This window comes from Cygnus atratus, chromosome 7, assembly GCF_013377495.2.
Source record: "Cygnus atratus isolate AKBS03 ecotype Queensland, Australia chromosome 7, CAtr_DNAZoo_HiC_assembly, whole genome shotgun sequence".
Taxonomy (NCBI): domain Eukaryota; kingdom Metazoa; phylum Chordata; class Aves; order Anseriformes; family Anatidae; genus Cygnus; species Cygnus atratus.
The window spans coordinates 4,734,412-4,752,238 of NC_066368.1; the positions used below are offsets into that span (position 1 = coordinate 4,734,412).

At 37.0% G+C, this 17,827-nt stretch overlaps 1 protein-coding gene across 1 annotated transcript; it reads right to left on the minus strand.

The window, feature by feature from the left end:
* Positions 1-1,064: 1,064 nt before the first annotated feature.
* On the minus strand, positions 1,065-17,777 carry LOC118248512 (disintegrin and metalloproteinase domain-containing protein 9-like). The gene is made up of 22 exons (XM_050711942.1): positions 17,697-17,777; positions 15,221-15,340; positions 13,938-14,014; positions 13,335-13,413; positions 12,301-12,377; positions 11,234-11,456; positions 10,659-10,724; positions 10,501-10,572; positions 10,027-10,199; positions 9,521-9,605; positions 8,406-8,527; positions 7,345-7,516; positions 5,955-6,044; positions 5,215-5,410; positions 4,984-5,089; positions 4,568-4,742; positions 4,076-4,156; positions 3,338-3,443; positions 2,465-2,597; positions 2,014-2,074; positions 1,489-1,541; positions 1,065-1,143 (listed from the first exon to the last, which is right to left on the minus strand). Exons 1-22 carry the CDS (start codon positions 17,775-17,777, stop codon positions 1,065-1,067), a joined length of 2,427 nt encoding a protein of 808 aa, XP_050567899.1.
* Positions 17,778-17,827: the final 50 nt, after the last annotated feature.

Here is a 17,827-nt window from a genome sequence, read left to right on the forward strand (position 1 = left end):
TAGCACCTAAACGATAGGGATGTTTTACTCGGGATTCTGAGGAATTACAGAATCGCTGAAGGTTGAGGTTGGAAGGGACCTCCAGGGATCATCTTGGCCCACACCCCTGCTCAAGCAAGGTCACCCAGAGCATGTTACACAGGATGGCATCCAGGCGGGTTTTGAATATCGCCAAAGAAGGAGACTCCACAACCTCTCTCTCTCTTAAGAAAATCTCCCTTCCCTGGAAGATGTGCCTTGCCAATGCAGATTTTTTGCCTGTAATGGATTTGGGGTCCTTTTGACCATCTCCCCTGCGAACTGACCAACTAAAGGACTAGAAACACCTGTGCAAGATGATTCTGTAATTTATTCACCCATTGCTTGTTCATACTCCTAGAGTCTACATGCAAACATAGCACGTGATTTACCCTCCCATCATAAAGATGACTGGTCTGTATCCATAGCTTTGTTATTCCCAGTGACGTTTTCTCCTCCTTGTAGCAGCTTCTTTTCCAGGACAGGTGGCTGTGGATCCCAGCGTGGATACAGCGACAGTGCAGGAAGGGCTCAGAGCAAGGTACAGAGTTGGCCCCAGGCCCTGCACGTGGGGCGCTCAGCAGGCACAGCATACGGCCTGGAGGATGGCCGGGAGGTAGACAAGCTGTAGGCTTCCCCAGAGGACAGCCTATGCTCTGACTTTCACGTCAGCATGTAACTAAAGGTGAATAAATTATGTCTGTTAAACGAATGAATCCACTTCTCTCTGGCCTGCAGGTAAGGCAACACTTCAGAGGAGTCCTGCTCTCCAACACTGTTATAGATTTAAACTAACAAGAATTGAACATTAGGCTTTTGATTTGGAAGAAAAAAAAAAAACGTGAGGTAGAAGAGGTACAAATATAGCCAGCAGCTCGTAGCAAAATAATGGAGGGTTAGAAAATTTGCGTTCACGGTCTCTTTTTCTGTGTTCGGTGTCTCTTTTCTTTTTCATAAGGTGCAAGGTGAGGACTGGGGGATTCCAACCTTTAATTTGTTTCAGATCAGTTTCTGATCAGAATTGGTGAGGATTCCCAAGAAACTTCTCAGACAGCTGATCTAGGCAGGACCACAGGTCGCTGAGGTCCTGAAGGCACTGCAGGAATCCGTGTTTGTACTGGCTGCCTGAAGTGTGGAAAACACATTTAGTGAAATATTTCATGACTTGAGACACCTGGTATTTGTAAACTGGTACTTCACCATTTTTAATCGGTTTGTAGCATTTATACATGTATTTCGCACACAGACACACACAAAATACTCTGGTAGCATTTACATGTCCCATTATGCTGGTTTCTATGGAAATGGTAAAGCTGCACTTCTTCAAGCATTTAATCTATTTCATCTGATATGATGCTACATGAGAAATGCCCCAAAGCAGGACATGAGGCGTTAGGCATTTCACTTACATCGGTACAGCAGTGCATACATAGCAAACAAGAAATAAAGAAGAGTTTAAATTCTACAAACCTTGGACCGGGAAAATGTGATATGGTAAAAAAATCAGGATTTGATGTGGCAGACTAGAAAAGATATTGCAGAAAATCAGGTTAACAGGGAACACGTTTCAAAGTGTGGCTCATTAGTCATTATAAAGCTAATCGTATTTCAGAGGTTATTTTCATTTCCTGTGACATTTCATACTCTCTCGCATATTGTGTTTCGATCATTTTCATTTTCTTTTACCAGAACAAGATCCACAGCCTGGCTAAGCAGCTTCTCTGGTACTTGGCTGCAGAATTCAGAGTTCAGTCTTGGCTGCTCTGCTGAGCAGCAGCCTGTTCCATCCCACACTACTCACAGCCTGTGTTGACAGGGCAGGCAATAAGGTCCATACCTACCCAAACAGAACTCTTGTCCAATTTAAATACTTGGAAATTCTGATGGGTTTAGTGTATCAAAACCCACAAAGCCATCAGTAACTACATTAGAGAATAGGCACTGTATAATTTGGATTACTCAGCGTGAAGTAATACAAGTATGCGTCTCTCTTACCTGATTATTTCCTGTGCTATGAGCTGGTCCGTTATTTTGCTTTGGTTGCTGCACATTATCCCTGAAATGAAAACCACGTTGTCAGGAAAATCCCCATTTGACTTGACAACATTAAGTTGAGTGCTTATCAAGGGACAGGGCTCAAAGGTCTTGATTCTGGTTTTGACTCCACCCCTTCCTGGCCTTGGCAAATAATTTCAATATTCTGTGCCACTGTGCCCGTGCGACACAATTATAAGTACCAATTAGGAAAGTGCAGTGAATATTGTGAAGAAATGCTTAAGAACTGACAACCTGAGCATCTGGATTAAACTACCCACATTTACTGTTAGCAGGGTAGTCTTTTTCTTTTGGGGGGGTTCTGATTCTTTGTATAAGGTCTCTAGCCTGCTAAATTTATTTGAAGCATGCTCCCAAGTATTGAAATACACATTTGTAATAAGTGCAATACCTGTGTTGTCTTCTACTTTTCCTGCAAAACTTTTTTTTTATTGCATCGCGCTTAATTACTGCTATTACAATCACAATCAATATTGGCAGCACAAGGAAGAAAAATATAAGCAGGCCATCCCGAAGTGATGTATCTAGAGAAAAACAATTGCAATCATGTAAGATACTCATCTTGCTTAACCTCATATTAAAGCATTTTCCCATTAAAAATCCCTTTCTGTTGTAAAAACTACAATCTTCAAATTATTATAAATCAAATTTAATAATTAGGATTTGGACATATGTAAGCACAAATACTTCTTCCTGCTTTACCCACCCCACGTTGTATGATATACAGCCTTTTTCCTTTTAGTCAACAAATAGAAGTAAAACATTTTGCATGGTCTCTCAGTGTAAAGGCCAGAAAAATCTACTCCATTTTCCCTTTGCAGAATTTCATGGCTCTTAGGTGAGCGAACTGCTAGTTGCTGCATGCACCTCCTTAATCCTTCTCATTACAGCGAGACCTTTTCCATACATAAAGGCTGCTAGTTTCATTCTCAAGCTGTAGTCCTTCTATATTACACCCTTTTTATCTGGTGTTCAGCACCTAACTAAATAATATCCAACTATTTAAAAATGTAGTAGTAATTCTACGCAATTAATGTTTTTTATCTCAGACAAAAAAAGAGATCAACTTCTCCCTTGGACCGACTTTTTTTATGTCTGCAGACTACACATCAGATGATAATGTTCATTCTCAAGTCATTCCATGATTAAGCAGCCCATGCAGTAGCAAAAAAGCTTTTGAAAAGAGACCGAAAAACACTCTGTATTAGTAGATTATTTTAATCAGACACTGGAGGCAGAATGAAAGACAGTTTCAGTGTCCTACCTATGTGAGCTGGCCCACTGTCAACACTGCCACCATAGCCTGGCTGGTTACAGAAGGGGGGCGCCCACCCTGAATGGCAATGGCAGTTCCCGTTGTTGTTACACACCTATAGTCCATATGAAACGGATTAGTCAAAGGAACTTCTTTTTGAAAGTGGCCGCTTTCGACCTTCAATATATATTTGGAGTTACACATTAAGAATTGCATGTGGAAACAAGAAATATTCCATAGTATTCCATAGAAATGTATTAAGTATAACCTCTCTCCCTCCAACCCCCAAACACGGAGTAATACTGATACCAATAGTTGATTCTCTGTAGAATTAATCTCTTCTTGTGATGTTGTTGTTATTTGCCTACACTAGGGTACCGTCCAAAGAACTTCTTAGTTTTAAAACCTCTGGGCTCCTTTTTGATTTTTCACAGAGAAATATGTAAATCATGGATCCCTAGCCTGTCCTCAGAGGAATACTTTCCTTTTAAAGTTTGACAGTTCAGTAATATTCGAAGGTTCCCTAGGGAAATTTAGAAGAAATGTCTTTCAGTGTTAGTGCTAAGATGTTTACAGTATACTGGCAAAATGAATTGCAGATTAAAAAAAAAAAAAAAAAAAGTGGATTTAACTTTTAATACATATCAGAATAAATCAAAGCCATCTGTCAGGTTATTGCTTTTATGGAGGGATTTTGCACCTATCTCTGTCTTCAAGAAATAGGGCATGAAAACACAATCTACTCACCCCATTATTGTTACACTTCTGCTTTACATCACAGCTGTAGCCCAGAAAACTTGCATCAACACACTGAAAATCCAAACAGGCCTGGAAAAAGTATTTAGTGTCTTTTACACACAAGACTTCCAAAAATCCCATCCATTTTACAAATATACTATACAAAAATATATGTTTACAAGTCTACTGTTCCTACTTAAATTTCGGAAAAAGGGTTGATGGAATTCTCAGTACTTCACAATTTTATAGCTCTATTTGTCTCAAAGTTTTCTAAATCTATGGATGCAGTTTGATGGAAATAATTTGAGTAACTCATAATGTAGCTCACTGATCTGTAGCATCACAGATTTTTAAAGAGCTAATTAATTGTGTGTGTATATCTGAAAAAGCAGATTTTTAATTATATTATGGCATATAAATAAGAGAATGTAATGCTTTTGAAAGTTAAGAACTTTCCACTTGGTGGAATATACTGTGTAATGCTGCTGTGATTCATCTTACCTTCTTTTCTCCGCAGGCTGTTCCATCATGAACTTGAGCAGGATCAGGGACATCTGATCCTAAGTCAAAATCAGAAGACCAGCATAAAACTCCAGACGCATTATTGACAACACTCCAAGCAGGAAGATTTTGAAGACTAACAGAAGTGCACTGGACCTTGCCACACAGACTATGCCTGTAGTGAACAAATGATACTCAGAGACAAGGTAAACAGGAAAAAAAAAACAACACACCACAATGTCAGTGCAAATAAACCAACCAGTCAAACTTAGCTTGCCTTTCAAGCAAATATTGTTCTCTTAAACCTCATGTTTTACAAGTTCATAGCAGACACATTCTGTTGTAGAACATGACATCTAAGAGGAGAATTTTACATTGGATGTTTTAGGGGAGGCTTTTACTTGCTATCGACTTACTGAACAGGACACTTCTTGTACACTCCACCTTTCATTCCACAGTTTCCAAACCTGTCCCCTTTAATATTGGCTTTTTCAAAGCATAGATCAGGTGCTTTTCGTGCCCCTGTATGAAAAATAGTGAATCTTAGTAAGCCACGACACTGTCTTAAAAATATGAGAAAGAAAACAAAAACTATGAAATGTCTTGTAGAAGACTACAAGTCTTTTTACTTCAAATTACAAATGTACCTTTTCCATATATAGCTTCACATTGTGAATCAAAACTCTGGCATACTCCATAGTAGCAATATGCTTTCATGTCGTTGCATGGGTAACCATTCATGATATAAATGTCATCTGGACAGTAGGCATAGCTTCCATTGCAGTATTCAGGTAGATCACAGAAGTCCATCTTCGATCTGCATTCTGTTCCTGCCACTTTAAACTAGAACCAGAGAAGAATGCCACCTCACAATTTTGCAACAGCTGAAATTCAATCATGAACCAATGACAGATGGGAATCTTCTTTGATTTTAAAGAAGACAGAATATTTATTTTTTCAAATCAGTATCTAATGAATATCTACAGTTCTTGGTTTCATATGGTGTAGCTGCAAAGTTTTTGAGCTTAGCTTGCAGAGGACTAGGTTAGATCACACAAATACATGTACAAGCGCAAATTAAAATGTAGCCAATGATCATAGACACTGGAGAAGTTTGGTGTTGCATAATGGAGATCACTAAATCCCCTGATTAATCCTGCCTCCTGTGGACAACACGGGGATGACATTCTATTTCTAAGCTACTGTCCAAAAGTCATTAGCCACATATTCTCTACTTACGTGCTCTCTGCTGGTGAATGTAGTTTGATAATGTGGAAATAAGTCAAGAGATTTTATGATACCTTTTCGACACCACCACCCCCACCCCCGGCCCCCAAAATCCAACCTAATAATTAGCATCAATTTAGCCTAATAAAATATAGCCTACCTTGCAATTTTTGCAGCACAGTCCTTGAGCACATTGCGATCCAGGTGTAAGTTTGCAGGTTGCAGCATCACAGCAAGGGTTAGTACATTCCTGAAGAACAGACATGAGCAAGGGGACACAATGTTTTTACTTTGCTGTATAGCTAGGAAAGTACATGGTCAAACCAAGTGCATGGATGAACCAAATATTAAACACTTTCATACTCTCTTTCATATTCTGAGATTGACAGCCTTCTACTCCAACATAAACTAGCATACATTTTAGCTGCATTTTTTTAAAACAAGTCATCAGAAAAACATCTATTTTGATAGGTTGTGGACAGGAATACATGATATGCTTACACTCTAAATGGATACTAAAAGAAGCAGAACAGGACCAGATGATCTTGAAGGTCTTTTCCAACCTTAATGATTCTATGATTTCAGATTTTAAATAACGCTTCATATGTATCCCACCTCCACATGTTATTTTTCCACTATGTTAGCAGTCTGATGGAGAGAAATGTTGGTATCTTTTCATGACTTAGAAGAAGACCTGTACAATGGAGCCTGGGTTTCCTGACAGCCTTTTGATTTATTGCTGTCTTTTCTGAATCATAGAATCACAGAATCATTCAGGCCGGAAAAGACCTCTAAGATCATCTAGTCTGGCCTTTAATCTAGCACTGTCAAATCCACCATCAAACCATGTCACTAAACTCTACTTCTACGTGTTTTTTGAAGACCTCCCGGATGGAGACTCAGCTACTTCCCTGGGCCTGTTCCAATACTTCTCAACCCTTTCAGTGAAGAAATTTTTCCTAATATCCAACCTAAACCTCCCCTGGCACAACTTGAGGCCATTTCCCTTTGTCCTATCACTTGTTGCTTGGGAGAAGAGACCGATCCCCACCTCACTGTAGCCTCCTTTAAGCTAACCGTACTGCGAGACACCTTTATTTTCCAAAGAAGGAGTCAATATATCCCGTTCTTTGAGGGACATTGGCACAATGTAAATATGGCCAACAAAAGTGATGTTGTTGTGGTCTAAGTTTAAGAGTTACAGTTAGGAAACCTGTAAGTGCTACACAGACTAATAGCCTCATTTACATAATAGAAGTATCTATGTTGCTAATGTCAGCAGAAAAAATGATGGCATTGCCACACGTTGTGCACTGAAATTTCTTTCTTAGGCATTGACTCAAAGTTCTGTGAAGTCCAGTAACCCTTAACTGAGTTCATAACTAAATAAAAATATGATTTTAGGCTTTTTCTAGAATTTTTACAGCTTGCAAAAATGTAAACTTATATGAAAAACTCCTCAGATACTAATGCAAATCAGGTGTAACAAAAGGACAGTATAATACAACAAATATAATATAATATACAAGTATCCAGCTGAATTTCTTTACCTGTGGTTTACCACAGTCACATTCTTCGTTGCTATCAACCACGTTATTACCACAGACAGGTTCTTTGTAAACATTGCTTGTTTGGGGGGGATTTCTAAGGCAGTTTCCTCCTCCATTTAGAATAAAGTTCTCAAAATCATCAGCACTGCAGGTGCTGAAATTCCTGGATCCCCTGGAAAGCATAATATTATTTTTTATTATAAACATTTTGCTTGCAAAAAGGCAATTCAGTTCAAACCATTAAAATATTGTTGATCAATAATAAATACCACATTTCATAACGTTAGGAGATCTTGAGATATTTCCTCTTTATTTTGTATTACAGTACTTCTGGAAATAAAAATATACGATATAAAACATAACTGCAAATACTTTAAGAAGCAAAAGAGACCATCAGATTAGACATTCTGATGTTCTATACAAAACAGGCCTTCGAAATTCCTTTGCTGTACTGAGTCCAAAAATGTCTGATTAAAATACACTTTCCAGAAGGACATTCACCTTAACTGGGATTCCCAAAAAACTCAGGAATGCATCTTCTCATACTAGTTTGGTCCAGTGTTCAGTTATGCTGATTTATTAATATAAATGCGGATAGATAAAATAATTTTATTATTATTATTAGATAAAGGGGAGCCAAAGAACAAATGAACTGAAACAAATGTAGGATGAGACATTTTGTTTAAACTAACATTTAAGAGAATCTATGCAAAGGGCGCATGTCTGCACAAACATGGTGAATATATGTAGAGGACTCTCAGCAGGGTAAAAAACCCAGCAGCAATACACTATCATTAAAATGAGCAATTAACAAAATCCTAGTAAGTTTTAATGAATACTACAAACAAAGAATGACTAGGTCACAAAACAGGTAACGCTTTAAATAATTTGAAATTATAAAAATCCTAAGTCAAAGAATTCAGCTCTGTCATTAAACTTTTAACTTTCCATTCACAAAAGTTCTTTAGGATTCATGGAAGTTTCTCAGCTTATCTATCCACTGCAGATTTAAAAAAAAAAAAAAAAAAAAAAAGGTTTATTAAGATAAATGGAAATCTTACTTATCTGTGCTGTACATAATGTAGGATGCAGGACACCTTTCATCATCATGTTTCATTCCAAGGTTATGACCCAATTCATGTGCAACTACTGTAGCATGACGTAACAAATTGCTATGATCCAACTAATGAAGAGAATCTGTGTTAAACATTATGAAACTAAAGAAATTACTATGTTTCTATCTACTGAGTTATCCAGGCCACAAGTTTCTTAGAGGCCATGCAGACAATATCAAATTGTATCGCAAAACAAAAGCAGCAAGAACAGATAAGTTGTTTGTTTTCAGGTAGGGCCAAGTTCTGCCAGTCTTTCTAGGATCATACTCTGAATAGTAGCACAGTTAATCAGTCATGATATTGATTTTAGTGTAGTCTTCAAAGACAAACATACTATTAGAGAACAGAATCTGCTTCTAAGATTGTCCATTATGTTATGGCATCCCTATGGTAAAGAAAGGAACCTCAGGAAATACTGGATCTATCCCCAAGGGTAAAGGAAACACTGGTTTCTGGCTAGTTTTGCCAAATTTACTTTATTTTTTTCTCCATTTACAGTTCCGTGGAGAATTCTGGACACTTGAAAATATGGTGCATTATGTTCAGCGTCTATCCATGTAAAGAGTGAAACAATGCACACATGTTGTAGTTGCATTCCCATCCTCAAAATACTGTGCTTATGAACCTTAATGTTATGAGGATGGACTTTTCTTATACAGCCTTGAACTAGATAAATTACATAAATGCGATTAAAAAGTGATTTCAGGACTAAATCAGACAAGTGGATTGTAACACGAAGAAGACCAAAATTGGGATATACATTTGTTTGTATATAAGCATAAAAATACACACAAATCTTTACATAAGAAACCCTGTGGATGAAACCATTCCACTCCAAGCCTAGTCTCTAATACCTGAGTGGGTTCACAAAGTGCACATTAACTGTTAGGATGTTCTGAAAGTTTGCCTCTGTGGAATCAATGTCTAGCAATAGATACAACTCTGGGTTGCGTAAATGCACAGGGGAAAGCCTTCAATTGTCTCACTAGCAGCTCATCTATGATAGCAGCTCCTAATTTCTGTGCTAATTTCTTCTACTAACCACAACATTACATACTTACAGTGCTGATTGACCCTCCCTGGACCTGTGAGCAGACGGTACCTACAAAAGCCATTCCAATGGATCCACCATAAGAGTTTCTCCCTCTGCAACAAACGCAGTTCGAAGGTACTTTTGAAAGACGGGCTGAAAGATCACTTTCATGATCACTACTAAAAGACACTGATATGTCTGAAATAAATGCTGCAAAGCAAAATTTGGCCTTATTGAAGTCAAGAAGAAAGTTGTCACCATATCATGGTTTCACTGTAATTAATAATGAACATGGCAATAACATAGATTGAAAACAAGGATCAATCACCTAAGCCTGCTGTGCCAGTGCTTTTGAGTTGATTAACTATGAAGAATTCATTATAGTTTCTTCATCTTTTTTTTCAGGTTAAAACAGTTTGGAAGTTGAGTGAATTTTACTCGTTACATTTTCATTCATGTACAAAACCAAAATCACATGCATTAGCAACACCAGCAGTGTTGCAGGAGTGGCATTTCCTCCAAATGAAAACTTACATTATGAGATGACTAACATCATTTCTTGATCGTTTTAGAAGATCTTTCTGTCTCCAAGAAACGAATCTACCCAGTACGTCTCCAGCTGAACCATTCATTACCGATATGGGGTTTGTAACTGTCCATATCTCTAATCCAACCAAAACAATCTGGATGTTTAACGCTCTATACATCTGAAAAGAGAAAAAAAAAAAAAAGATAATTACTGTCCATCAGTCCAGTTCAACTGAATTATGAAAGATTTTTACCGCTACTGAGCCAAAGTCAGGGAGCACACAGATGTTTACAAACATCTGGGCTGCACCTCTACAAGACTTATGCACAGATTCATGACATGTCTTAAATGTTACAAATTGCTGTATAACTTCCAAATACAATTTCAGAACATAACAATACAGATTTACTTTACTACCTTACTTTTGGAAACTACAATAAAGTAGAAACTACCAAGTATAGGTGACTGAACTGACCTACCCCATCAACATAATTAATCAGCTCAACCGTTTCCTTTTGCACCGCAGCAGGATCCGATTTCTTCAGCAAAAACTGTAAGATGCCATATGCAAAAGTCAGAGAAAAAAATAATAATTTAACAAAAAGTATTTATCCATTTCATTGGATGAAGTCATTACCCTGTTATTATCCACGACCATAAATAATTCCACATAGCTTTCCTGTGGCAGGACAGCTCGCTTCTTCTGCAAATTAAAAAGCACAATAAGTTAACATTATGAGTAATAAATTCAAGGCTTTTAAAATTATTCTTCTCATGATTTTCATTTAATGCTTTTATAAAGTAATGATACATTTTTTAATGTGGCCTCAAATGTCAATTTGCTTTAGATTTCCAGATCAATATCTGTGTACAAGTAATCTGCTTTTGGTCAGACATCAAGACGCATGGGCTGAATGGCAGCTTTCACACACCCACAGTGGTCTTGGGTTGAGCTCTGCTTTTCTGCTAAATAACTGCTTCAAGCTATGTTAAATTGGCATTGTGATATTCTTCTGTTTCAGGATTTCCTTAGCACAACTCCCACCAGCTTGGGGTCCATGAAAATGAGAGCAACAAGGTGGCCTGCTAAGCCAAAAGCACCTGCAATGATACCATGCCAAAGCAAGAGCTCTGTAGACCACTGACATCTGGAACAGACTGAGGAGATGGCTTGGACTGTAGCCCACAGGAGAGAAACAGAAATGCATTTACCCTCAAAAGTTTTTCCCCACTCGAGGTACTGTTTGATGAAAATGCATATTTCACAGACTGCTTCACAAACATCTTCATCTCACGATGAAGGCTGTCATTCTGCATACCACATCGGAAAGGGATATGCTCCATATCTTCTAACTGGTAAAACATGTGTTCAAATGTGCTGGATGAGTTGAGTGGCTCCATTCCATACCATTTGCCACCAATGTAGATAATTCCTCTAACAATCATAAAAGAATGGAAAATTATTTTTCCCTCATGGTTATAACTAGGTGAATGAACAACAGAGGAATACTTAAAAACCATAACTCTTCGTACCACTATGTTGACATAAATGATTATTTGAGTTTGCACAAGTTTGCAGAACAGCCAAAATGACATCTCTGTTCTGCTTAGTGAAATCCAGTACTACCTGAAATACCAGTAGTTTGATAATTTTATTCTTCATTTAAAGGAATGCCATGAAATGTCTTTATTTCTTGTGAGTGGCATCTCACTTTGATGCTAGACACATGAAAGTTATGTATGTGAACTTTGTTCCATTGCCTCTTCCTGCTTGTCAAAAAGATATCAAGCTGAACAAGGCTGCCAGGACTGGCAAGTGTATCTAAATCCAGCTGAAGAGCCAAACTCATTGAAGGCAGAAAGCACTGACATGCTCCAGGCACATTCTGAGTATCTGCCTGATCTGCTGTGCATGCCATCTCATTTTGTCTACTTGTATAGATTAATACTGTCAGGGGAATACCTTAAAACTTTTATGCATTAATCTGGCCCCTTCATGTTTCTCAGATAAATGTAACTTTATTGTATTTGAAACACTTTCATTATTCTGAAAGCTAAATTCTAAATGCAGCCTATCAACAGTATCAGTCATGGGGGAGGGGAAGTATAAAACCTGTATAGAGTTTCAGCTTCATTAAGAGGCAAAATGTAAAAAACATTTGCAAGATAGGAGTGTGTTTTCTTTCCAGGTGTATAATGAATATCAGCAGTTTTGTCTGTTTGTTTTGATACTGGTGATACTGCACAATTTATTATCTTGAAGTAAAAAGCAAGAATACCTCAGGCCATCACACGTGCTAAGAGTAAGCATTGAGTCAGCCATTCCTTCAACAGTGCCATGATAATAACAGTGTGTCTGAAATGCAACAAAACCACATAATTAATAACAAAATAAGGTAGCTGCATTCAAATGCAAACTTATTTTGTTACCAACCTTATTATTATTAAAGCTGGCTTTTGCAAATTCAAAGCGTTCCCTTTTCTAAAATAATCCCAAAATTCTTGGAGTAAAATATTACTTGATGTGAGTAACTACAATAGCGTTTGGTCCCTTGGTTCTAGAAAACAACCAACTTTTTCATTTAACCCATCGCCATCTTTTAACAAGACCTTTGTATCTATATTGCTCATGCTGTTCTTAAACAGAATCCTCCCACAGGCTGATCTGAGAAGCTCTCCCATGCACAGAGCAGTCTCACTAAGCCAGCATGCAGTTACAAGTTGAAACTTAAATGTAAAAGCATTCTTAAGGCTTGCTCAAAACTATAGAGCTTTGATGCTGCCATTGTACCTTTAATTGTGTATTATGCAAAGGTGACCTGCTTGCATAGCTCAAATTCAACCTTGGCATAATCACCCGGTGTCTCCTTTCACACCTGACAAAAGTGATGCTGTATAATCATAAAGAGTATGAGGACAAGGCCACTCCCTCATAAAACACAGAACCTGATGTTTTATATCTCAAGGAATTGTTAAACATAAATGCCACAAATATGAAAACTTGAAAATGCCTCTTTCCCAGCATGTATATTTTTCTTCTATATATGCACTTTATGTACATCACTTGCATTTTCCCCTCCACTACCCAAAATGTAAACAATTTTCACTCTTGTAGGATACAGACACAAAGACACTCAGAGTGAATGGTCGTGTACATTCACGTCTGCTTTGGAAAGACATTTAGATGCATGTACACTTTTGTTGCCATCCTCAGCTCTAACGATTTGTTAATATGGCTTTCAGTTCATAAAAGTTGGTTTTCCTGATCTGAGGAAACTCTTATGCAAAAGGGGAATTTTATTATGTACAATACCTTGATTTTTGATTGTGTTGCCTCCAGTGTCCCATTTTTTCTGTATGTATATAGCATAAAATCTTTGCTAACAAGGTCTCTGGAAACAAAAATAAACTACTGCTCTTTTAAGAGTCTATAAAGCAAGAAATAAATCAAGAATCCTAGTAAGTATTACATTGTTAGCAGCATATTCATGCTACATTATCATTAAAATTCACAGACATGAAACAAAATATCTTAAAAATGAGCTGCACTATTTGGAAAATAAGTTATTTTGAAATATTTTAACTAAAACATACACAGATTATGACCTGAGCAGACTATGTCATAGGAGGGCCTGGATTATTATTGCCTCTGGAATGAGGAACAACAACAGATATTTTTTTCCAAATACGACAACACTAACAACCCTCCCCTCTCTGTCAATAAAGAACTACTGCTGAACTTTCCACAGGGACTTTCTGAAATCTACTGGTTGTGGTGCTAATATAAAAATAATGTAATTTCTGCAGTAGAAAAAAATATTAAAAATTTAAAAAATATTTTTAAAAATGTAAAAATACTTGTCTATGTGCAACAAAATTCCGAGATGGATCGATTACTCAGAACACTATCACATACTTATTTTTCTTCAGTGTTAGGAGGTATGTTCCATTTCTTGTTTTAATAGAGTAAGAAAGATTGTCATCTGAATGCTCCTGAAAACAGAACAAAAGTTATCACTTAACTATGTTATTTTCTACTTGGGCGTGTCAGTTCCATGTTTTCTTTGATAACAGAGGTCCAACTGCTATACAGCATTAAAGTATTTATCAGATTCACAAAACACGCACTCCTAATCCTCATGCTTTGTGTATTGCAAAGTTTCAGCAAGACACTCTACATTCTTTCCTATGGAAAATTTAAATTCTATTGAGCTATAAATTTTCATATGGAAGACATAATGAAAAAGTACAAAAACTACACAAGAAATTAAGTATATCTGCCATTAGAGATTTGTACAGGGAATGTAAAAGATATGCAGTCTATAGAAAAATGAAAAACTAAAACTTATGGTATTAAAACAACAAAAAAAAGAAGAGTCAGTACACGTAAACCTAGGCAACCATGATATAGTTTTATAGGCTCAGAAACAGATACTCCAGAGACACTAGTGAAGAGGAAGTAGACATAGCTTGGATGAAGGTTGGCCAGATTCAGGTCCCCAAGGAGGGCACAGCGAGGGCACAGTCCATGTATTTTTTTGCTAAACTATCACATAAAGTTTTATGACACTCCGTATGTAAATCATCTGTAGCCGGATGAACGACTCACAAATTCTTCCTTTGTTAATCAGTTTGCACAAAGATGACTCATGGCATTTCATTATCAGTTATTCCAGTAATTAAACTCTGTATCTGGTGCAAAGGTAAATGATCTTAGAACCAAAGAATTAAGGCTCAGACCTTTCTCTCTTAACTCATTCATTTACCTGTACGACTTTATGGGACCTCTTGTACAAGGTGAGCATCTGCCCTTTAGCCAATACACGGCTGAAATCTTCTGGTTATTCAAAGACAAGGTGCGATGAGCAAAAGAACACATACAGCACAGACAGTAGTTCAACATCTAATCAGACTTGAAGGAAACAGAAATATTCTCCATGTTCTTACTTCTCTCTTACAAGGCTGTTAACAGGACTAGAAGTTTGAAAGGCTTTAACTTAGAGTTGCAGTTACAGCCCTTTGTGGAAACAAATTTACTCAAAACTACTTGAAAACACTTAAGAATCTGATGAGAGAGCACATTTCTTCACAAAATAATCAATATATAACATACACAGTATGTGTGTGTGTGTGCATTATAGGACAAAATTTTGAAAAACAGCAATATCGGAAGAAAAAACACTGGACAGAACAACAAACCTCATGAAAAAATGTGTGATGTTTCTCTTTGCCTGTCAGACGTTGAGGAATAATTACTTCAAACGTTGAAACTCTGGATGTCTCTTCAGAAGATACCCCTAAAAATAAAGTTTGAAATTTCTAAGGAACCAGAAAGAATAAGAAATATATTGTGGTGGAATCTGCACGGTGGTGATCACTGAAAAATAATTCTGCTCAGGTCGTAGATGAAGAAAGAGTAATTTCACCAGTTTGGAACCCAACTGCCCACACTCAGTTTGGTAGGTTCTGTCTCTGCCAGAGTTCTTGGATTATGTTGAGAAAGTCACAGAAATCAACATTTTCTTTCATGGCCAAAGTATGTGCCTTTATTCTCTGCAGAAAACCTATTTTGACTGTATTCAAGGTTAATGACTACACCACCCCAAATCAACTGCTATAAAGTGCTAAAAAAAATAAAGCTTAAGTTTACTTAAACTGGGTGCCCAAAGCTAGATGGCAATCTTGACTTTAACTCTTGATCTTAGTTATTTACATTATAAACTGGGATAATGACACAAATTTTGGTCACTCCTTCATATAGACATTATCAAAACAAGTTAGCTATTTTCAAAATAAATACATAAATAAATAACTTTCTCCACCAATATAGCAGTAACATCATAGAAAATCCCAAGAACAAGAAAATTAAAACAAAACAAAACAAAAAACACAAAACAACCCAACTCCTGTATTCAGTGCATATTTATATAAGTATGTGGTAGAATTAGTTTAGGAATGGTCCAACTGATGTAAAGAAGGAAACTTCTGCTTAAAGCTGGAGTCTTCCAGAGCACATAAAGAAAAGCTATCAAATTACTTAAACAATCTTAATTCTCACATATTCTAACCTTTTAACCTTTAACCTGTTAACTTTTTATGTTTGTCTATCATTTCTGAAACTCTTCTTTCTTCCATGACCTATACTTTTAACCTGAAGCAACACGGAAAATTTCAGTAACGGTCTTCTCTGTCCACCCATCTGTCCCCCTCCTAGTGATTTTTGAGGTGGCTGGCAAGTTAAAATTAACTGTGCAAGAGATTTTGACATCTCATAATCAGTTAAGTTTCTTCGAGTTTTGTGAAATCACCTCACTGGTGTCAGGAACGATGTGCTGATGCGTCAGTCGATAGCAGGGCTCTCTAGAAATGGTTGATGGATGTTTGTTCAGTCATGTTTCTCCTGCATTATTTGTAAAACGTTTGGAACCTTTTACATTATATCAGAGTTATCTCCAGAACTGTCATCCTAACTAAGGAAGCTAAAGACAAGAAATCCGTTGAGTATCTGGTTTCAACTAAATGGTTTTACAGAAAACAACAATCTGCAGTGAATGTTTTTTTTGTTCTCTCTTTTTTTCTTTTTTTTTAATTAGGTGAGCTTGCGTTCTTCTTTCTTTTTCTTGTCTGCTCATCAATCTGTTCACTTTGGTCAACAGAGACATAACCATTGCTTTTAAACAGGTTACAGAGTCAACAACAACATAACATGGGTTATAATAAACAAAGTAGCTTCCTACTTCTTAAATTGTTCTTTTATAAGGAAACTAAGAGATTTCTTCTCATTTTAGCAGTACAAAGTCAACCTCAGCTTCCCAGTATTCTGTGAAAGAATTTCATAACTCCAAAGAAGCCACAGAGCACTCATGAATCACCCATTCAAAGTGAGGAGGAGGATTCCTCAGTGTAATGATGATCTCTACCTATCAGATAACATCAGGATTTCTGAAAGCTGGGTTCAGGCAGCCTATGATCAACATTAAATACTGTCATTACAATCAAAACGTGGAAGTTGCTATTAGCAAACAGGTCTGCAAGTAACATTGGCACTCCATATTTACTTTTGACTTTTATTTTCATCAGAAATAACTTGATTAACTAAATCGTAAAATTTGTTTCGTGAGTTACGTGTAATGTGGAACTAACAGCGGAAATGTCCTAACAGTTTAAGTTTTGACACCTGAAAGCAGGAAAGCACTCGTACAGTCACAAGAACATCACCTTCTAAGAAATATTTCAGGCATTACATCCAAGTCTAAAATATGAAGCGAAATCATAAATGTAAAGGAGTTAATGAGGAAATAAAACAAAACTGAAGGAAATTCCCTCACATTACTGAAGATCTAAATCTTTTTCTCGAGTCTTTACTATTCATCAGTGACAGCAGCTACAATTGTCACAACCGTGTCCTGCATAGAAGATAATGTTTTCAAACACCTACTACATTATGGGGGAAACAAACAAACAAAAACAAACACAAAGAACTAAACTATAAAAATTTTCAAACTGCAGTGCTTTTTTTTTTTTTCCTTCCTAAACCAAAGTTTCTTGGTTAGGAGATCTGCTAACAGCCTAATGCCCAGGGAGAGCTGTGACTGGATTTGAGAGGTGTGCATATTTACTGTCAGGACCAGGCACTACAAGAGTTGGAGAAACTGTCTGAATACGTAACAAAAACTAAAAGCTTACCTTTTATCGAAAAAGAGTTTCCTGTTAAAGTTAGTCCAACGGTGAACAAAAATAGGCTGTGTTTTAGCATGACTAGATTTCCTGGAGAAAGCACTACGGTACCCGAGGAGGCACGGTGTA